We start from the raw sequence: 22,617 nt of genomic DNA, 5'->3' as shown, positions 1-22,617 counted from the left end.
AGAAGCTGTGAGGACACAGATGTCGGTTTAAATCCTGGGAAAGACCTTCACTAGCAGGGGTGCGTGCAGGGACAGTGAGCTGTCCCTGAGGTTCAGCCACACACACACACACTCCACGTGAGCCCCTTAAGAGGAAACAACCACCTCTCAGGGGTTTAATAGGAGAGCTTGGAACATTAACTGGGGAAGGGAGTGCGGATTATTTCCTTATTCATATAAAAACACTTGTCACACTCAGCACTGCAATACTAGGGACACAGGGCTGAAAAAATAAGCCTTAATCTCACAATCGCATGAAACTAGGTGGGAATCAGGACTGTGTAGCCTCCTCTTTGTAATAAGTATAAGGGCAATAATAATAATTATAGTTATATGATTTTATATAAATTCTTTTCTTTCCAAATAGGGCTCCTGTGACCCTGCTTTCCATCAATCACTGGACCATGAGCCCCGGGCTGCAGCCAGTCCCCTGTTCCTCACTGCTGATGGCACCAGGCTCTCAGGAGCACCAAGGACTGCTCACAGGGACACAGACACCCACAAATAGAGACTCACATCACCCGCCAGGCTCTCATCACCCCAAAAGGCAGCTTTTTAGAACATCAAACTTATGTGATCTCAGTTGGGAGTTTGCTGTTAAAAGGAAGAATAATACTTTCTGAACAACCGGAGACACAAAAGACTTCAAAGCAAACATTTAAAGGAAACAGTGGAACTAGAACCTCTTTTGGGTGGTCCCTCCTGCCTACTAGTTGGGTGACATTGGTCAAGTCATTGTAACTTTTTGGGCTTCTGTTTCTTCACCTGTAACAAAGGCTAGAATCCTACATTTCTGCAGGAGGATAACACATGTGAAATGTGTTTTATGTAAATGTTCCATGTAAACACGTAAATGTTATAGGGTTATATATTTAGAAAATAACATTTATTAATTTCGAGTCACCATGGATAACTGTACAAGGGTCCATCGGCACCAGTTCTGTGAAGATAAGAATTGTGTCTCCTGGATCATTGTGTCAAGTTCAGAGCCTGGAACTGAGTAGCTGCTCAATAAATACTTGTTGACTAAGTGGGTCAAGCCAAGTTGAGCTGCCACAGAGATTTAATTTAGGGGCTGGAGGCCCACACCATTCCTCCCGGGCCACTATCTCCCTCTACATCTCTCTCCTCGTCCCCCTCCCCCTCAGCACCTCTGTGCCCCAGGCCATCTTCACAGACAGCTGTGTGGTCTCTGTAGGAGACATCCCTGTGCTCCGGGACTGCCGGGGGGCATCTGGGGGCTTTCCTGCGATGAGGACAGCAGCGCAAGCCCCACTCCCTGCAGCTGCAGGGAGCCTGGACTGCCCAGACATAGGCGCCCACAGGCACCGAGAGCAGCACAGCACACAGGATCACCGTGGTGTGCAGGAGGCGCTCCCGTCCCTCCAGCCCGCCGTGGTCTCGGCCCGTCACAAAGACCACACACCGGCCCTGGCGTGGGGGCTGGCGCCCCAGGCTAAGGCAGACCTCATATTTTGTGCCAGGGAGGAGATCATCCACCAAGTATGTGCTGATTCCTGGGCCGACATGAACGACCTCCTTCCTGCGGGCTTCATCCGACCCAATGTAGAGGGTGAACCACTTCTCAGGGGTGTCGGCCGCCACAAACCATTCCAGCACGATCCCACGCACTGTCTGCTTAACCACCCGCAGGTCAACGTAGGCATTGCCCTCCGAAGTGGAGAAAAGAGAATGGAGTGTGGGCGCGGCCTGGGCGGGCTGGACGTGGAGGGAGATGACACAGCTGCTCCTGCCGATGGAGTTGGAGGCTACACAGGTGTAACTGCCCCTGTCTACCAGCTGGGCAGCAGGTATGACCAGCTCCGACAGAGCAGCATCTTCTGCAGGAGACGAGGTCAACACTGGGGAGAGAGACAGCAAAACAGCTCAGGTAGACATTTCTCTGATAGACAGTCAGCTGGAGAGTGTCTAGCAATGCCAGTTTTTTGTTAAAAGGTGGTGGCGACCATTTATTAAGCATGTACTAGGTGCCAGGTGTTGCCTCTCAGCAATCCTGTAAGGTAAGCACCCAGATTTTACACATGGGAAGTTGGGGACTAGAGTGATTAAGCAACTTGCCTATAGTGAGAATCGTTCAGGGGTGTCGATTGATCTGGAACCTAGTTCTTCTGTCTATGAAGACCACACTCTTTTTTTTTTTTTTTTTTTTATGCAGTACGCGGGCCTCTCACTGCTGTGGCCTCTCCCGTTGCGGAGCACAGGCTCCGGACGCGCAGGCTCAGCGGCCATGGCTCACAGGCCCAGCCGCTCCGCGGCATGTGGGATCTTCCCGGACCGGGGCACGAACCCATGTCCCCTGCATCGGCAGGCGGACTCTCAACCACTGCGCCACCAGGGAAGCCCCAGACCACACTCTTTTAACTTCACTAGCTCCTCCCACCAAACGACCTTAGCCTCGCTGAGCTAACACGTGGTTTCCAGGAGATCGCTAACAACAGTGTGATTGTACAATACTGTGAGCTTCAGGAAGTGCCTTTTTACCTCCCGGATGTCGAGTGGCTCAGAGCCTGGAGCCAAGTGCCTGGATTCTATCCATTACTAAATATATGGTCTTGGATGAGTTGCTTAGATTCTCTTGGCCTCAATTTTCTCATCAGTAAAATGGGATGATAACAGTATTTACTCCGTAAGTTTGATAGTAAGTGCTCAGTAAGTGTTTGCTGTTATTATTACTGAGAGGATGGATCTAACATGGTACCAAAGAGAATGATAATAGAACATCACAAAAGATAACATCTGGATGCATCTCATCATTCTCAAAGAGGCTACGACAACAGATCCTATGTTTCTCCTTCATTGGTATTTAACCTCAAGCCTATAAGACGTAATCAAATGATAGAAAAAAGTCAAAATTTCAGCTAATTAAGTATTTTTTAATCATCCAGAGGTGTGTCACCATATATAACAAATATCTGGGTGACTGACTGTACTTCTCAAGTTTCACTTAGATATTTCTAGTTGTCTTCTAGATAGCATCGAGATACTTCTAAAGAGGCCATCCCTGGCTTTGTGATATACCCCAGTGCTGAAGGGTGGCATTAAAGGTGATTTCAGCTGAGGTGTGATAACAGAGCATGAACTTCAGGAAATGAGAGGCAGTTTAGAATCCCAGCGGTGGGACCCACGCAGGTCACTCCCTCTCCCTGGGTCCCAGTGTGGCAACTTCAAGCCAATAAGGTCTGATCAACACAGCGGTAGGAAGTGTAAAATTCAGTCAATATCTAGGACTTCCCAACCTTGCCTGGTAAGAGTTAGCTGAGGGGTAGGCAATGGCAGAGGGATGAAACACTTGTTAAAATACATCCTCTCAGGTCCTCCCCTGGACTAACGGAATCAAATCTCCAGGGAGAGGCCTGAAAATTTTATTTGAAACAAGCACCCCAGGTGATTCTGCTCAGAGAAGTTTAAGAAATAAGTAACAGATAATCTCTAGAATCAGTTCTAGTCAGAAATTCTCTGATTTAAAAATACACGGTATGGTTTTTTGCATCTAGAAGGCTTTCAAAGAATATATGTGTTCATATACAATTCTATAATATTTATATCAATAAAATATTGTTAAGTCAATTCATATATATTAACATCTCACATCCTATCAAGATCTGTAAGCAACAAATATATATATATGCAACAAATATGTATGTAATATATATATATTTACATCTTACTTCCTATAGAGACCTGTATGCAAAAATATATAGATATATATTATACATATATGTGTGTAACAAATATATATTATATTGATAGATCTGTATGCAACAAATATATATTATATGGAGTACGTATATTTACATCTTATATCCTATAGAGATCTGTACGCAACCATGTAAAATAATGCCAATAGGGAGTTCCCTGGCGGCCTCGTGGTTAGGATTCCGGGCTTTCACTGAGTCACATGACCAAATAATAATAATAATAAAATAATGCCAATAGTGGAACACTGTCTCGGAATTTTTTCTGTCGTGGTGAGTATAATTCAGGTCTGTCCCAGGCTTACCTGCACCCCTCCTTCATGATTGACCCAGTTTAGAACTTCTCTATTGAGGGCAGGGTTGCTACAGACCTCCCCAACCCCCACCCCACCCCAGATACGTGGAGAGGGTGCATGCACTTACCATCAAATTCCCTCCACTTGCTCAGGGGATAAGTCCAGGCAATAGTTGGTGAGGGGCTAGCCTGTACCAAGCATCGCAGGGTCACATTCTGTCCCACCCGGATGCTGACATTGGCACTGGGGGTTGAGATCTGCGGCTTCATGCAAGCACTGAGCTCTGTTTCATGAAAAAGCTGCCCTGCCTTGGAGAGAGGACCTCGACACATGAGGTAGGGATTCACCAAGACTACTGGAAGACTGATGGACCTTACAAACTGGACAAGTCCCCTTAGACGACAGTCACATAACCAGGGGTTGTCGTGCAGCGCCAGCATCACGCTGGAGAGGATCTCGGTCTCACAGCCAGGCTGCCGGTGCTTCTGGTAGGCTGGCCAGTTCAAGAAGACACTCTTGGCTACAACTGTAAGCCTATTGGAGGATAGGTCAAGGTAGGTCAGGTTGACCAAGAACTGAAGAGCCAGTTCAGGGAGTGCATCAATCCTGTTGTGTTTGAGGTCCAAGACCCGCAGGAGCGGGGTGGCACGGAACTCCGTCCATGGTACTGAGCGGAGTTTGTTCCCCTCCAGTCTCAGCTCTTTCAGTTCTGACAGGTGCTCCAGGGCTCCTAGATGGATCACAGTGAGATTGTTAAAATTGAGCCAAAGGTACTCCAAGGTGCTCATGGTGATGAAAGACCCTCGGGGCAGTTCAGATAAGGGTGAATTTTCAATTCTCACTTGCTTGAACTCTTCAGGAAGTTTCCTTGGGACCTTTCCCAAAGTGATAGACACGCACTGCAGAGTCCTGTACAAAAAACCACAACAGCTTTGAGATGTACATCAGGAAACTGGGGAGTGGGAAGTGGGATCAGGCTTATCCTGGCATTAGACATATGAATTAGAAGGAAATAATACGATTCTCTTGAAATACAAGAGTTAGACCCATTTTGGTAAAAGCATGCAGTTTATCAAAGTTCAGCACCAGTTAGAGGGAGTCTCACAGAGATTTTGCTGATTTCCTGCCAAATCTTGGCCTGCTCCCACTTCACACCATCCCCAAAGAAAGCCCATCCCCTACTGGGATCTTGTTAGCCCAGCGCACCTGCCAAAACTCTCCTCTGAGCAGGTACATCCTGGCAGACAGGATAGCTGAGCTGCATGTGAATCCAGAAAGACCAGAACTAGCAAGAAATAGTGAGAAACTGAAGCCATATTCTTCTGTAAGAAACTACCTTATGAGTTTTTGAATAAGTATAGTCCAAGCTTCCGAGTGGCAAATCCTATTATTGGTAATCCATAATGATGTAGGTCAGTACAGCAGCAGCAAAGCCCCTGGATGCTCTGAGGTCTGTTATGGCCCAGATCACAAGCTCAGTAAGAACCCAGAAGAGGGAGCTATGTCTCTTAACTAAGGTCAGAAGATTTACCATTTTTCTGGTTTTTGAGTCCAGAGAGCAAACTATAAGCCAGATGTCCAATTCAGTCCTGATACTGCCTCCCCTCAGTCTCATAAAAAAGATCTGAGAGGGCTTCCCTGGTGGCGCAGTGGTTGAGAGTCCGCCTGCCGATGCAGGGGACACGGGTTCGTGCCCCGGTCCGGAATGATCCCACATGCCGCGGAGTGGCTGGGCCCGTGAGCCGTGGCCACTGAGCCTGCGCATCTGGAGCCTGGGCTCCGCAATGGGAGAGCCCACAGCAGTGAGAGGCCCACGTAACGTAAAAAACAAACAAACAAAAAAAAAAAACGATCTGAGAAACAAACAGGTAATGCTATCCTGAGCACTATGGTTCAGGAGATTTGGCCAGAATACATCTAATACTTCATCAATCACAATTGGCTTCTGTAACCTAGAATTTTCAACCAGTCTCTAAAAGTGAATGCAGATAATGGTTAACAAAGTAATTCTGCAACCACTCCTATCAGTGGTAATCTCCCCAGCACCTCGCGTGGTGGATTCATTTTTCTTCTGCGTTAAGACAGCTGCACCTGCTGCTTGGATGACCAGAATCAGAGAAGCATCACGGTACAGAGGTTAAACCACGAGATTGTGTTTTCTGATTAAATCAAAGCATGTTTCTTATCCTGGATCACATAATTTATCCTGAATGCTGTGTATTTCACATGTTATAAATCTTCCCTGAACGCTGTGTATTTCTTATGTTAAAATTTTTTTTTTTTTTTTTGCGGTACGTGGGCCTCTCACTGTTGTGGCCTCTCCCATTGCGGAGCACAGGCTCCGGACGCGCAGGCTCAGCGGCCATGTCTCACGGGCCCAGCCACTCCGCGGCATGTGGGATCTTCCCGGACCGGGACACAAACCCGTGTCCCCTGCATCGGCAGGCGGACTCTCAACCACTGCGCCACCAGGGAAGCCCTGTTAAAATTTTTTAAGTGAGATAATATGTGGTTTTGTATATTTGATCTGCCATTCTTCATTCATTCAACAAATATATACTGGTCATCTGCTCTAAGCCACACCTTTGCTAGGTGCAAGGAAGGCCATGGTGAGCAATACTGTTATAGATCCGGTCCCATGGGATCTTCTATCTAGCTTATACTTCCTAGTCTTGAGATCTTTGGAAAGTCGGTTTCTCCTGTGCAAAGTGAGAAAATAAATGAATTCTTTATAGTGTTTCTAGGAAATATTAATATTATGCAAAATAAAGTACCTAACATAAAGTAGGTGCCCAATAAAGTTTAATTCACCTCCCACACCAACAGACTCTGGAAGAGAGTCTGCTTTCCATTACCTGGGGTACTTTCTGATGACTATTGAAATTCCATGGGTTCCCCTAAGATTCATGATATACATTATATCCTATAAAAGACCTCAGGGAAGAAAATCCGCTTAATATCTAACCAGTGAGAGGGGAAATGGGTCACCAAGTAAGCTGATTACACCCCAGGCTTTCCATCCAAGCCAGATATATTTGCTGGAATTTCCAGACAGTCTAACTCTACCATCTGGCTAGATCTCTGGACTTCCTCTCAAAGTGAAAATTTAAAAAGCAAGGAGAGTACAATGAGCAAAAAGCTGTGGCAGATGTGGAGAGGTGCTACCTAGACACCCTTCAAGGAATGAGTTGATGTTCAACTCCAAGGAGTGCTTGCATGAGGTCATGCCCTTCCCCAGGCAGCCCCAGGCAGAGACTGAGGGAGGTGAGGGCACAGGGCCCTGGCCAGTCTGGCCTGATGGGGGCAACTCTGATGGGTGATTCTCATTCCAGAGTTCCCTACCAGGTTGGCCAAAATTTTGCCAGCCTTGCTTTGTGGGAAAATGTGATTCAATCCATGGGTATCACAAATGACTAGTGAGTTCTTTTCTCACCCCAAAATAGAAAGGCCTAAAGAGCCCTACATCCCCACAATTTCTTCTCTGTTCATCCCATCCAGCCTCTTTAAATGAATCCAGCTCAACTCAACCTTTCAGTGGTCTGCCGGAAAATTGAGAAGGACGCCCACTGGTATGTCATCTCTGGAATCACAGCTCCTTCTTCTCTCCTGACTCCCTCATCCTCTAGTTTCCTTATTTTGTATATAGGCATAGGGAATAGCCGTGCTGTCAGTTAAAACAGGAGACTAGAACAATTAAAGTTAGCTTGGCTCGTGTCGTTTCTCTTAAACAACTAGTGGTTAAGTGGTGTCCCTAAACTCAAGAGACTTAACAACAAAGGGAAGGAAGGAAGGAATCTGAGGATATTATAGCCCTATCTCCCTTCTGGAAGGATGCTTTTAGGAGCTTGGCTCTTAGGATTTTTAGTAGAGACAGAATCTTGGGGGAGGAGTTACTCTGTGTTTGTGAAATTAATTAGATAAAAATGGCTTCTGAGCAGCAGCTCCCTGGCTTGTCTTAGATTTCCTATCTGTTCAACTGGAAAACGCCCCCTTCCCCCCATCCCCCAATATGATCGGAACTTTGGGAGAGTTCAGACAGAGAACTAGGCAACCTACCAGGAAGCAGATAGGCTGTCCTTCCTCTTTCTCAAGCTGGTGTTTTTCCTTCATTCCTCCACCTGCTCCAACCATGTCTCAGACGGTCTTCTTGGCTCCCTGTGCCTGTGATAGACACACAGAGGACTACATCCCCAAGCCCCCTTGAAACAGGTGGGCTACGTGACCAATATTCAGGCTAATGAAATGTTGGACGAAATAATGTTTTAAAAGCCCCTATGTGATTCTCCAGGTTCTCTTTTCCCTTTTTGCAGCAACTGTTGACATTCCAGGTGGTGAAGTCTTCATCAGCCTGGGTCGCTGAGTGAAGAAGAGAGCAGACCCCTCCCTCCATCCTCATTTCCCACTCACTCAAGTAGACTCTGTGAGAGCAGGAATAAATGTTTCTTTGTTAAGCCACTGAAATCTGAGAATTGTTAGCACAGCATAAGCCTAACCAATCCTGACTACAATGCCCATACAATAAAATATGCTTAAGTACTTGTAAACTGATTTTTGTCTCTCCTGGATTATATGATAGTTAAAACAAAAGTTTCCAGCTCTAGCCCTTTAAACGCACTGCTCACTGAGCCCCTTGACTAACAGCCTAGTTTTAATAGCCACATCCACTTTCCAGGATAAAATTTCTGTTGTCTGCCTTTTGGTTCCCTGTAAGTTTACATGTCTACATCAAGTGACAGCAGACATACCCTCTGCCTAGGTCAGGAGGAATATAACCATGTTGCAGCCAAAAAAAATTAAAAAGACATGTTGGAGATGTCATGATTCCAACCGACCTCCAAACAAGGCTTCCAAGGGCCACATGCTGTGGGATCACCCTAGTGCAGGCTGGTCTTCAGCATTTGAGAGACTAGAAATTCTTTTTTTTTTAATTAATTAGTTTATTTATTTATGGCTGTGTTGGGTCTTCGTTGCTGCGCGTGGGCTTTCTCTAGTTGTGGTGAGTGGGGGCTATTCTTCCTTGTGGTGTGCGTGCTTCTCATTGCAGTGGCTTCTCTTGTTGTGGAGCACAGGGTCTAGGTGTGCGGGCTTCAGTAGTTGTGGCATGAGGGCTCAGTAGTTGTGGCTCGCGGGCTGTAGAGCGCAGGCTCAGTAGTTGTGGCGCACGGACTTAGTTGCTCCATGGCACGTGGGATCTTCCGGGACCAGGGCTTGAACCCGTGTCCCCTGCACCGGCAGGCAGATTCTTAACCACTGCGCCACCAGGGAAGTCCTAGAAATTCTTCTCCCAGGATTTTAAGAAGACATTAGGTTTCTAGGGACTGACTCATACTAACCAGATTCATATACCAAAAGACTAATATATAAACAGTACATCATTTTATTTTTTACAGTGTGAATTTGTTTTTTCCAGTGACTTGAATATTCATGAGCACAATCCAGGATGATTCTTCTCTACAAGAGCAAACCAGGGAAGACAGAACATACAAAGAAAGGCTGACATATGGGTATTTGGAGGCTGACCATCTTGGGGGCCATTCCATTCAGACCACCAAGGTAGGTCTTCATGAATCACTGGAAAGTTGAAACTTTCTTTCTCTCTCTCTTTCACACACACACACACACACACACACACACACACACACGTTACTGGATAAATACTAACACATTCTTGCTTTCAAGTTTCTGATTTTTCTTCAGAGTTCAATAAAACTGCATGTTAGTTGGGTCAATAATTGTTCAGTCTCGATTGGCTCAGCCAATCATTTAGAGAAAACATCTTTATCATTTCAACAGATGGCTGCTGTCATCCACTGCACTTATATTTGTTCTGATTTGGGGAGTGTCTGTCAGTCTCATATACCAAACAATCAGAGTTGAGTCTTAAGTCTCACAAGGCATAGCAGAAATGCCTTTACAAATCTAGATCAGGGGTTGGCAAACTACAGCCTGGGAGCCAAATCCAGCCTGCCACCTGTTCTTGTAAATAACATTTTATTTGAACTCATCCATGCTCATTAACTTACATATGGTCTGGGGTTGCTTTCACACTACATCAGCAGAGTTGAGTAGTAGTAATGGAGCCTCAAGTATCTCCTATCTGGCTTTCTTTATAGAAAAACAAAAGTTTGTTGACCTATGATGTAGACAGTGGCTTTGTCATTTTCCAACCAAATAATTTCTCTAACCAATAGCAACAGCCCCCAAGTTAAAGTCAGGTGTACCCTACAGGTGATGGGCAGGAAATAGCCATGTATGGAAATCCCACATTCACATGCACTGGTGCTCTCATGATTCTGATCCCAGGTTTCAGTAGCTCAAACAAATCCATTTCCATAGTAAAACTGCTGTGGGTCACACTGCAGAGATCAATACTGAACAAAGACCCTCAGCCTGGCCAGAACATTGTCAAAGACACGGATCCTCCAAGAAAATCCATCACTGTGCTCTATAAATTATTCAGCTCTTTGGGTTTCAGTTTTCTTGTCTGTAAAATCAAATAGCCCAGCCTTCAAAACAGGTCATTGTGAAGATCAAAATGAGAGAAAACAAGAAAAAACGTTGTAAGGTTATCTGTTGTAAGGTCTTTCGTAAATGTGAGAGGAAGTACAGTAACTTTAGACATCACTGCATCACACTGGTCTTTATATTTAGCAAAGAGTCAAGACAATATGGTGTCTCTTAGGTGATACTGGAAAGATAGCTTTCTTGCATCACTTGCTGTCCCCAAATTTCCTCAGTTATTACCCAAAGGCCTTGGCATCAAACAGTCTGGATGCTCCCTTCGTTAGAAGCCACTCCTTCAGACAAGACAGAACATTGGCCCTTCTGCTGGGAACGTTTGTCTTCTCCTATGTGCAGAGATGACATCTCAGAGGTTTCCCAGCTTTAAGCAAACTGAATGGGAATCCTCCTTTGAAGTGGCTTCCTGAGTGACCCAGAAGGCTCTGAGACACCCTCAGGAACCCAGGTAAGTTTCAGTTAGAATCACAAATGCTGCTACACGGAGAGGTGAGCTGTGTGCCAGGCAGCATTGAGTGTACTGTGTCACCTGCCACGGAGGGTCTCTCAGATCCCTCCAGCCTGACATTCTGAGAGTAAACGAGCAGTAGTCTCCTGGGCATCATCTAAACCTCTAGAATTTACTGAAAATCAGATGATTATCTCTAGGCAGAATGGCACCCAGAGAAAAAAATGTTAGAATCCATGTGTCCACAGTGAGGGTCTCTGCATGTGTGTGTATGTGGCTGTACAAATGTGGCAAATGCATAAAGAGACTGTGTGTGAGTGCCTACGAGTTAGCATAAATGGAATCAAGATGCAGTATAGGAAAGTAGCAAGGACTATCAACTCTGGAATCAAGTGCATGGTCCAGTTTCTAAAGCTGCCATTTCCTAGCTGTGTACTTGTGGGCAACATAGATTAGATCACTGCTCAGCAAAATATGTCCTGCCCTACCATTACCTCCATGGGAGAACTATCCTTTCCTGCCTTGTTTAAAGTTTAGTTTTGGCCATGAGATTTGCTTTGGCAGGTAGAATATGGGCAGAAATGGCAGTGTTAAGGAGCTTAATTGGCATCACATGTTTTTGCTCATTTCTCCGATATCATCTGACATCTCCATAAAGAAGCCTACCCCAGGTAGCCACTGACTCTCCATCCTGAGCCCCAAGTAGGACACATGGAGCAGAGCCACCACAGTCAACCCACTGACCTATGGATTGTGTGAAAAGACGTGCTTGTTGCTGTATACCACTGCAATTTTGCCTTTATTTCTTACACAAAAAAAACTGACTGGTACAGGCAAGTTACTCACCCTGTTCCTTCTCCAGGTAAGTGGGGAGAAGAGTGGTGCCTGCTGCAAAGTGTTATCCTAAGAATTCAATGAGTTAATGTATATAAAGCACTTAGAACACTTTCTGGCACATAGTAAGTGCTTATATAAGTGTTAGCTGTTGTGGTGGTGGTGGTGTGTAAATGTATGAGTAAGCAGATACCCAAGTAGGTAAGAGTGGGTGAGCATGGATTCAGGTGTCAGAGTGAGCGTGTGGGAGGCGAAGAGGGAGAGTGGTTGGGAGCAGGCGTGTAGGCACCTGTGTGCACGGCCCTCAGCAGAAGTACTCGTTGATCCGTCTGCCCACCCTGACGCCCGAGGCCTGAGAGTCCAGGCTGGAGTGGGCAGAGAGGAGCCTGTCGGCCTCACTGAGGCTGTGCTGGGACAGCTCCTCTGAGCCATCCTCACTGTGGCCCAGTCTCTCCAGGTTGACGTAGGCACCTGTGGCCTCAGCGGAGCCCCTGGTGTGGCACTTGCGCCAGCGGCTCTGGAGAGCACCGCAGCAGACAAGCAGCGTGAGGGGCAGGGCGATGATGGCAGCCACACTGATCACCACCACGTTGATGAGCCACTGAGTGGCTTCAGCATCCACCACTTCGTCAGTGGAGAAGATGACACACTGCTCCTTCCGGGGCACCAGGCCCTGCACACAGACACACGCCACGTACTTGATCTTGGGCACCAGCCCACGGATGGTGACACGGGTCTTCCCAGGCTGCACAACCACCCGCCGCATGTCGCGCTGTCCGAAGACTGCGTAGAGGACGCTGAAGGAAGTTGTGTTCCCAGCCTGGGGGGCCTTCCACACCAAGGTCACGCTCTGGTAAGTGTCCCCCACCACCTTGAGAGAGCTCACCCTTTGGGCCTCCTGGGGTCCTGCCTGCACATCCAAGTGCTCTCCTGGGGCCCCCATCTGGAAGGGCTGGAGGATTAGTTGCTCCTTCGTGTTGGGCACAGGGGGCCGAGTGGCTGGGGCAGCAGGCTCGGGGATGTGGGGGACATGCCTGGCCACCATCTTGTTGTATGCAGCTGCTTCTGCCCCCTCACCTGTCCTTGCCCACAGTGCCGCTGCGCCCCCACTGTGTTCCGTGGATGTCTGGGGCTCAGAGACGACCAGGGAGATAAGAGTCTCAGAGGCTCCCAGGAAGTTCTTGGCCTGGCAGATGTAGTCTCCAGAGTCAAGGTGGGACACAGCAGGCAGGCCCAGCAGAGTCCAGATCGTGCCGTCACTGGAGACTTCCTGGTGCACTGTGGGGAAGAGGCACGTGTGGGAGAATGAACGGGCCCATCTGCCCCAAGCTTCCTTCCAGGGCCGAATTCACAGCCCCTGGACTGTGTACATTCTGCCAAGCACCCTGTTATCCCAAGAACAGACTGGGCATCACTGAACTTTTCTTAGATTAGCCATGGGGATGGAGATCACCTGGGCTCAAATTTGGGGAGACACAGGCTGAGGCATAGTCTAAGAATGATCAGCCTTCTAAATCTGAGATGCTCCAACTGTGTCTTTCAAGGGCCTGAGTTCTGCAGAGCTGACCCATCAGGGGTGGCAGGCTGATGCTTTGGGAGTATGGTGGGTTGGGTGAACCTGAGGCAGAGGCCCAGCTAGAAGTGCTCTGCACACCCCTGCCTGGCCCCACTGCCACTTCAATCACAGCATCTCCAACTTTCTGTATTACATTAGTGGAGCTCCTTACACAGTTTTGTTTGTACATTGATTTCAAGCCCACAGTCCTAGAGCAACGCTTGCCAACCTAGTTGGGGGAAACACAGAAGAAAGCTGGGAGGGATGGGAGGTGTTCTGGTCAGGTGCCAAGAAATTATTCCTCCTTCACCCTCTTTCTGCATGTAGGTGGGCTGTGACTCCTGCAAACCTCCCCTCCCAAGTGCCAGGGATGGACCACCTCTGTCTGCACAGCAAAAAGGGCACAGGCAGTTCCTCCTTGTACGAGCTGTGTGATGCAGACCAACCATTTAGCCTCAGTTTACTTATACCCCAAATAGAAGGGTAATCAGTTTGTTCTTTAAAGTTCAGTGACACCTTGTACATAATACATTTAACACATGAAGTGCTCAGTAGATGGTAACTCCTAGCATTAATTACTCCTAGTGATACTGGCTTCATATTTACAACTTGGAACCTTACTATCAATATTAAATACACTAAGAGAGCATCTTCTACCAAAAACCCAGTGTTTTGCTCCTCTCAGGGTGGGCCCCACGCCTCTGATAGAGTGGCTGGTGGGATATGACAGGACAGGTTGAGATCCATTGTTATTACTGAAGCCACTGTCCTCACGTCCAGCCTCTGGGCAGAGTCCCCCAACTCCACTCAGACAGGATGGGAGTAAAGAGCCTTGCTCAGCCTACCTCCCTCTCCCTGGCAAACCTGAAGCCCCATTCCCCAGCATGTGGGATGATGACCCACCCGCCCCAGTCTGGATCTCAGCACAGCCGTCCCCAGAGCTTACACACCTGTCCCGTTGAGTGGGTGCCCGTTGGCCCTACTCCAGCTCATTTCCGGCCCAGGGACCCCGGAGGCCCCACAGCGTAGCAATACTGCACTGCCCAAGGGGGACCTGATGCTGGCTGCCCCCGGATGGAGCTCCGGACTCCGGCACTTCCTCAGTTCCAGCTGGCTGAAGGTCAGTCCGGCCAGGCTGCGCGGGCTGGCACACCTCAGCCTGGCCTCTATGAAGGCCAGGTTTGGGGCCCAGCCTTCCAGGAGACGGACCAGGTCATAGAGTCGGCAGTCACACACCCAGGGGTTGTCCTGCAGCCCTGCAGGGGTGAAAGGCAGGGCAGGAGGTGAGCCCTAGATATTCAGATCCCCAGTCCCAGCCCCCCTTCTCCCCCAGGGAGGACAAGGCACGTTGTGAGCTCAGGGTCAGTAGAACTGGCCTCCAGACCCAGCTCCTTGCTTCACTACAACCTTAAGCCCGGTTCTTCATCTGGAATGACAGCATTACCCCCGTTTCTGGGTGGCTATAAGCATAAATAAAGATAAATGATATTAAGCACTGGCTAAGCCATACAGCGTGCCAACAAGCCACTCTCAGACCGATCCTCTCAGGCTACCGGCCAGGCAGTGGGCATTTCTGCAATGACTGCAATACGCCAGAATCCATCCATTTCTAGAAATGCTTCATGAACCCGACCCCACCCCCCCCTTTCTTTTTTTTGGCCTTGCCTTGCATCTTGCAGGACCTTAGTTCCCTGACCAGGGATCGAACCCAGGCCCCCTGCAGTGGAAGCCTGGAGTCCTAACCACTGGACCTCCAGGGAATTCCTGACCCCTGTCCTCCCAGTGTAAGTGGCACTTTCAGCATCACCCCAGCAAAGAGTGTGGCTATTCTGAGCCATGGTCCCTTTGACGCAGGCTCAAAAAGACAAGAGTGAAGATGACAGGGAACCCAATCTTATGTTATATTCCCAGCCCTCTTTACTTTAAAATTGAACACTTCTATAGCGCTGAAAGCAGGTCACTGTACCTACCCTGTCAAATGACCTTCAACATATAGAGAGGTATTGTGGGTCCTCAATTCTAAGACACATTTCCTTTTCATATGTCTGCATTTCTAAATACAAAATGAATGCATTTAATGTGATGTCCTTTCTACCCTCCACGGATTGTTATTAAATTTGATAGCATCTAATCAATAGCATATTATATGTTTGCATACATGTATTTGATACATTTGGAAACGGAAATGTCAAGGGTTGGGGAAGGTGGATTCAGACCTGCTTGTATATCCATGACTCCCGGGTCCTTTAGAGCACTAGCTGGGAAGGCGCCGGCTCCTCTGCTATTCCCCACCCCCATCCCAGCCAGGTGACGGCTACCTTGTGTCACTGGTTAAATGCATTTCCTGATGCATCTACACCCCAAGAGTCATCACTGCCCAGCTCTGGTGGTGAGCTATCTGACTTCACACAGAATCCCCAGAGAATTGACGCAAATGGCAAAGTTAAAGGACAATGAAACTTTCACCAGTCAGACTTGCAAAAGTTAAACATTCTGACCACTTATTGTTAGCTTCATGAGGGAATAGATGTTCATCCGTCTTGTTCACTGCTGTATCTGCAGCGTCTAGAATGGAGCCCACACGTTGGCTGGCATTCAAATAAGCTTGCAGAGTGGACACAAGCATGGATGGTCGTGCACACTGCTGGTGGGGGTAAGAACTGGCACTTTAGAGACTATGATTAATAGTAAAACATCTAACGTGCATACTCTGTGACCCAGCAATTCCACTTCTCGGTTCCTAGTCTAGAGAAACATTTGTCTCGGTGCACGAGGATGCATTGTCAAGAATGGTCTCTGCGGCATCACAGGTGTTAACAAAATAATGGAAACAGTTTAAAGGCCCATGAAAGGAGGAATGGCTAAATAAACTGTAGTATAACTGTATGATGGAATATTATGCCAGAGTTTTAAAAAATGAAGTTGATTCATTGGTAGTAACTTACAAAGATCTCCAAGACGTATTGCGGGGCAAAAAAAGTGCTGGTTGATACATATGATATGATGAAATTTTATGCAAAACACACGGCTAAAATTTCTATGTGCATGTATGTTTGCTAAAATTTCTATGTGCATGTATGTTTGTATATGCGTGTGTATGTAAATGTAAACGATAGGGAACATGCAAATAAACATAACAGTGGCTACTTTTTAGGAGGGGGAGAAGGAATTATAATCAGAAGAGGGCATAAAATATAAATATATATATATAGGACATTCAAAGTTGATTTTCAAAGAAACAACATCTTTCCATGTAAGTACTACCCTATACAATGCCCTTTATCAGGTGAGATAGTCTGTAGGGTGGATGGAGCTGGAATGGACTTTGCTGTTCCCTGCTCCACATCCAGGAAGTGAGGGGTCTAAATATTCCCTCCTTGGGCTTCCCTGGTGGCACAGTGGTTGAGAATCTGCCTGCCAATGCAGGGGACACGGGTTCGAGCCCTGGTCTGGGAAGATCCCACATGCCACGGAGCAACTAGGCCCGTGAGCCACAACTACTGAGCCTGTGCGTCTGGAGCTTGTCCGCAACAAGAGAGGCCGCGACAGTGAGAGGCCCGCGCACCGCAATGAAGGGTAGCCCCTGCTCGCCGCAACCAGAGAAAGCCCTCGCAGAGAAACCAAGACCCAACACAGCCAAAAATAAATAATAAATAAATAAATAAATAAATAAATATTCCCTCCTTGAGAGACTCTCCCAGGCCTCAGGGCAGGAGCTGCCCCAAACTGCTCTAAGATTGCTCCAGCCCTCAGTGCTGGACCTCACATGAGCCAAGGCATGCTCCAGGGACACCTGCCAGGAGGCCTCTTTTCTGACACTGCCCACCCTCTCCCTACTACCCACTTTCTGCCAGGGCCTCACCATGATTCCCAACCCCTCATGGGACAGGGAAAAGGGGCAGAGCTGGGGTCTGAACTGCAGCAGTCTGGCTGGGAGCTTGAGCTCCTAAACCTACCTACCAATGTGTGCCTCTCATTCAATCTTTACTCAAACCCAGAAGGCAAGTGTGATTTTCTAGGTAAAGAACTGAGACTCAGAGAGGCTTTAATAAACTTGCCTAAGACCCCCAAGTATCACTAAAGTGGTTCCAAGTGAAGGATGCCATCTCTTACCTAGGACCAGCTTGACGTGGTGGCCGGGAAGGAAGGGTCCCTTCTGCAGGTGAGTCCAGGTGGTGAGCAACTCCTCGGGGAGCCTCAGCAGCTGGTTGCTGGAGAGGTCAAGGAAGGTGAGGTTCCCCAAGAAGCGCGCGGCCTCCGGGGGCACAGCCGAGAGGCGGTTGGCCTGCAGGTCCAGCAGCCGCAGCTTGGGGGCGTCCCTGAGCGCCGCCCAGGGGAAGGTGGCCAGGTGGTTCCCAGGCATGCGCAGCTCGCGCAGGCGGCGCAGGCCCCTCAGCATCAGAGCATTGAGCTCATAGAGTGCGTTGTAGGGCAGCCACAGCTGCTCCAGGCGGCCCAGCGCCTTGAAGGCCTCCCCGGGCACCCTGCGAATGGCCGTCCGCTCCAGGCGCAGGCTGGAGGTGTCCAGAGGGACAGATGCTGGGGGCAGGGTCATGTCAGGGTCGTTGCACACCACTGTCCTGGTTACAGAAATGGGAGTATTTGAGCAAATGTCCTGTGGGGTCGGAGATTCCCCTTTACTTAACCTCCTTTCAAGAGACCCCCTGGTGCGCACGGCCTCATAGGACACCAAACCCAGACTGCGGTGTGCCCTGGAGGTGGGCTAGTAACAAGATTCCTTCTGTTTTCTCTTTGGGAGCTTCTTGCTTGCAGAGCCTCTCATAAGTGTCCCAGGAGGGCCGTTTGGTCTCGGTCACTGGCCTGAAGGACCTCAAGCTTGAACTACTATGTCCCCTTACAGCCTACATCACCTGCAGTGCACTAAGAATGAACAGTGTTTATAAATCCTGAGATCATTTTGTGCATTGCAGCATTGCATCTAGGAGTTAAAAGGGTTCCTTTGTTAAATTATAGCTCAGTTTTTGTGACTGCTTTGGCTTTTCTTTATTTAAAAAATATATATATATAGCAACGGCATCAGAACTGGAAGCCACACACGGGATGCCTCGAGCCTCTCCTGACACTGAGAGACCATGAGATGATCAAGGTGTTTAAAAGCTGGAATTTTGCAGCCCCACAGCTGGATTCACCTCTGGGCTCTTTGCTTGCTGGCTGTGTATCCTTGAGTCTATTATGTAACCTCTATTTTCTTCAGTTTCCCCAGAATAATAGACTCCACCGCACAGGGTGGTTTGGGTGTTTAAATGAGTTCATGTGTGTACCAGCTCTGCACACCTGTCACCTGTAGAAGCCCAATTGCTATTGACCACTGTTGTAAGTTTCTGCATCCCAGCACTGCAAGTACATCAGGTCAGTCTTACCAGCTCCTTCCAAAGCTCCTTCTGCCCAAACAGTGACTTCTTAAACCTCATTCTATTAAGTTTGACACTAAAGCAGATAGATAACAGGAGGCAGTCCCCGCCCTCTAGGAGCTGACAATGCAGAACTGTGTTAAATGCTATCACTGAGAGCAGCACACACACAGACGGTAAAAAGGGAAAGATTCTCAAAAGAACGAAACTTTGAGTCTGGCCTTGAGGGACCCAGCCCTTGTGCAGCCCCAGTTTCGTCTGGAGGATGTTTCTGCTCACACTGAAGGAGGTGGGGTGGGAGTGAGGTGGGGATATTGTTTAGCTCTGCTAAGAGAGGTTGTTCTCTTGTAAGGTCATAACGCGTTTCTCGTATCATTCTTCCTGATGCCACACACACACACACACACACACACACACACACACATACACACACACACACACACACGCACACACACGCGCTCCACCAGCATCCCTCAGCTTAACTTGCATACAGTACTCAAAGTCAGCTGGGCTTGGCTTGCTTTTGTCAATGGTGCCCATAAAAGGCCCAGTTACTTCCGCCCACTCGTATTCATTCTTTAGATATACATGGAACCCCTACTGAGTGACAGAAGAATATCAGACTCACAGCCCCGGTCCCCATACAGCTTATAATCCAGCAAAGGAAGAAAAAGCATTGGAGGCAATGATCCCTTCAGTGATAATGGAAGCTTGGGTGTTGCAGGGAGGAAGGTCTGGATGTAGGTGGGAGGAAGGGAGTTGATGGGAAAACATGTGCTGGAAGGGGGAGAAAACGGTCAATGGAGGGATCAAAGAAACCGATAAGAGCCAGCACAGGCCAACCGCACGGCTCCTGGTGGGGCAAATCAGGCATGAAGGACAAGGGGGCACATCTCTCCAGGTGCCCAGACTTCCCCCACCACCACCACCACAGCCCCAGGAAACCCCAGGACCCACAAGTACACACACTCTGTTCATGATAGGGGAGCATGGAGCACAGGCAGGTCCATCAGGTGCTCAGGTGTAAGGGCTGGGCCCTCCGAGAGACCCTGGTTAAAGATGGGGTGAGGAAGGTGTCTGAGACACAAAAGGAGACTCTGTCTGACTGCACAACCTGTGCTCTTGGCCACTGGGGATCTCAGGTTTCCCCACAGCCTTTCATGGCCTCATTCCCCTCATTCCTCACACTCCATGCAGATGGCCGGTGCCTATCAGCTGTGGGACTTCTGGGCAAGTAGAAATGATGGTGAGAGCTCTGGCTTCAGAGGAGGCATAACCAATAGCTGATGTTAGGGGCCCTGGAAACTGCCCTTGGAATTTCATTTTCCATCCTAAAGTCAACCTGCTATCAGAAGCCCTCCCTGGTCCCTGCCCATGGCAGCATCACCAGGTAAGAAGAGTTCTTGAAATGGAACTGAAGTTCTGGGTTCCAGGACCAGCTCTGCCACTGATGCTGTATGACTTTGAGCCCTGTGCTCTCTGTAGGCTGTAAGGGAGGCTCTTTGTCACCCTGGTCACACTGTCCTTGGCCATGGGCTATTCCTGGCCTATTCAGGGCTTAGCCCTGGCTTCCCTTGGGGAGAAGATCCTTACCTCTGATGATCCATATGAGTTGGAGCATCACAGCTTTGGGCCAAAAATGGAGCTCTTCCTGTTCTTCAGACCACATTGGGTATCCTTTCTTGGGGATGCCTCACCTTTCTCTACCTCCCCTCACACTCAATCAGCCTGACCTATTGCTAAGATCATTGAAAGAGCTGCACAGAGGGCTTCCCTGGTGGCGGGTTCGTGCCCCTGTCCGGGAAGATCTCACATACCACGGAGCGGCTGGGCCCATGAGCCATGGCCACTGAGCCTGCGCGTCCGGAGCCTGTGCTCCACAACGGGAGAGGCCACAACAGTGAGAGGCCTGTGTAACGCAAAAGAAAGAGTTGCACTGATAACATTGCTTTCCTGATCAGAAGCCATCAGTGGCTCCCCAACACCCATCTAAGACAAGGGAGAAAGGGAGGATGAAATTCCAGAAGATTGGAAAGATGAGACTGAAATCTCTGAGTAAGTTGGGAAATGCAGTGGTCATTAACAGATGGGCTGAAGAGGTGAGAGAAAAGATAGTTTAAAGACTGCCAAAGAGAGATAGGGAATGAGCCATGGGGGAAGAGCAAGGGTCCACAACACGGGAGCCTTGGGGACGTCCCAGGGAGAGGAGGAGAAGAGGATGGAGGTGCTCTCAGGGCTCAGATGGGGGATGAGGAAAGTCAAAGAAGAGGCTGAGGATGGAGGGACCCTTGCCTGCAATGGATTGGGCACTCCTGGCCTTTCTGAGAGCCCATCGAAAGGGGTCAAGGTTGAGGCTCCTGGGGGCTGGGCCAGAGGAGACCCAAAGTGGGAAGAGTATGAGGAATTGGGTGGTCCCATGATGGGTGGGGCAGTAAGAAATACCTGGGATATGATTGGGTACCCCCAGGAGGTGGGGCAAGAGAATGGAAGAGTCCTGGGAAAGAAGGGGCTGGGGAGATAGAGGATGGTAGGGGGCAGGAGAGAAGGAGAGGAAGAGAAAGAGGTAAGGGGGAGACTTCCTGTGCCCTTAAAGAGGATTCCACTCACAGGAGTGGAGGAAGTCTTCCTGGAGGAAGACTCAGGAAGGATTTCTGGAGCTGACACACCTGTGCCCCACCCCTGCCCCATGTGTAAAGGTACCTGGTACTTCCACTCCACCCCCAAGGCAGAGCCACACCCTGCTGACTGGAAGAAAATGCAGCCCAGACAAGCCCCACGAGACCCTTGGGTCTTGAGGGCCAGGGAGATGGAGGTTTCACCCCGCCACGGTCCTAGGGCCATGCATCCAGCCCCTCCCAGCCCAGCCTGGCTGGTGGAGCCTTGGAGGCCGGGCAACCCACCCCGCACACCTGGTGCCATACCTGGCTTTGCTGCCATCACCCAGGACATGGAGGCTGCAGCTGCACTGAGAAGGGCAGGCGCCCCGGGCCTGCAGGGGTCCTCCGAGGGCCAGGAGGCACAGAATGCCCACCGCCACCCTCATGGCTCCTGGCTCCTCTGTAGGCCGGGCAGGGGCCTGTCCCTTACTGCTCTGTCCTGCTGGCCCAGCAAACCCAGCAGCTGCCCACCGGCTCATCGGCTGCCACCCCCAACAGAAGCCATCGGATAATCATGGACAGGCTGGGGATTAGGGAGGGGGAGCCCTGGCCACAGCGGCTCAGCGGCTTATTGCTTCCTGGAATCACCCAGTCCTGAAGGTGGGGGTGAGGCATCCCCGTCCAGAGCCACAGCCTCAGGCCCAGAGCACATAGGGCCCGGCAGGAAGTGGGCAGCCACCCAGGGGCAAGCGGCTGCTGGACTGCCTATGCCAGCCAGGCTGCAGCTGCACAGCCCCTACAGGGTGCCTGGGCTCAAAAGAGATGAACGCTGGCCTCTAATAAGGGCCACTGGAAATCCTCTCCAGTGACCCTGTCTTATAGTGAAAAGGCATTGAGATGAAGGTGGTGAAGGCATTAGAAAGAGCCCAAGTGCTGGGCCAGGCCAGCTGGGTTCAAATCCCAGCTCTTCCATTTGCAGGCTGTGACGTCGGGTAAGTCACACGGTCTCTCGTGGCCCCTGTGTCCTCATTTGCCAGAGGGAAGTAAAGTTACTCTACTCAGGGTGTTTATGAAAATTAAACAGCCCAAGTTTCTCAGACCTTGACAGCCTGTGGGAACAGAAGCTTTCTCGGGAGTAGTAAGTACCCAGTTCCACGGGCACTTCCAAGTACCTGCTCACGGAGGAGCTGGGAAGATTCAGCTATTTGGGGGCAACTGCAGAGGTGTCTCCCATGGACTCA

At 49.2% G+C, this 22,617-nt stretch overlaps 2 protein-coding genes across 2 annotated transcripts; both read right to left on the bottom strand.

The window, feature by feature from the left end:
- Positions 1 to 1,107: 1,107 nt before the first annotated feature.
- Positions 1,108 to 5,367, bottom strand: LRIT2 (leucine rich repeat, Ig-like and transmembrane domains 2). The gene is made up of 3 exons (XM_024742522.1): positions 5,258 to 5,367; positions 4,179 to 4,960; positions 1,108 to 1,901 (listed from the first exon to the last, which is right to left on the bottom strand). Exons 1-3 carry the CDS (start codon positions 5,365 to 5,367, stop codon positions 1,108 to 1,110), a joined length of 1,686 nt encoding a protein of 561 aa, XP_024598290.1.
- Positions 5,368 to 12,156: 6,789 nt separating this feature from the next.
- On the bottom strand, positions 12,157 to 21,941 carry LRIT1 (leucine rich repeat, Ig-like and transmembrane domains 1). Its single transcript, XM_024742524.1, has 4 exons — positions 21,701 to 21,941; positions 17,521 to 17,987; positions 14,358 to 14,663; positions 12,157 to 13,130 (listed from the first exon to the last, which is right to left on the bottom strand). The coding sequence occupies exons 1-4, from the start codon at positions 21,913 to 21,915 to the stop codon at positions 12,157 to 12,159; spliced, it is 1,962 nt and encodes a 653-aa protein (XP_024598292.1). The 5' UTR covers positions 21,916 to 21,941.
- Between the last annotated feature and the right edge of the window lie 676 nt (positions 21,942 to 22,617).

Source organism: Neophocaena asiaeorientalis, unplaced genomic scaffold (genome assembly GCF_003031525.2).
Source record: "Neophocaena asiaeorientalis asiaeorientalis breed wild unplaced genomic scaffold, Neophocaena_asiaeorientalis_V1.1 scaffold598, whole genome shotgun sequence".
Taxonomy (NCBI): domain Eukaryota; kingdom Metazoa; phylum Chordata; class Mammalia; order Artiodactyla; family Phocoenidae; genus Neophocaena; species Neophocaena asiaeorientalis.
Note: the sequence above shows the minus strand (reverse complement) of the source record. Positions and strands in the feature narration are given on the sequence as shown.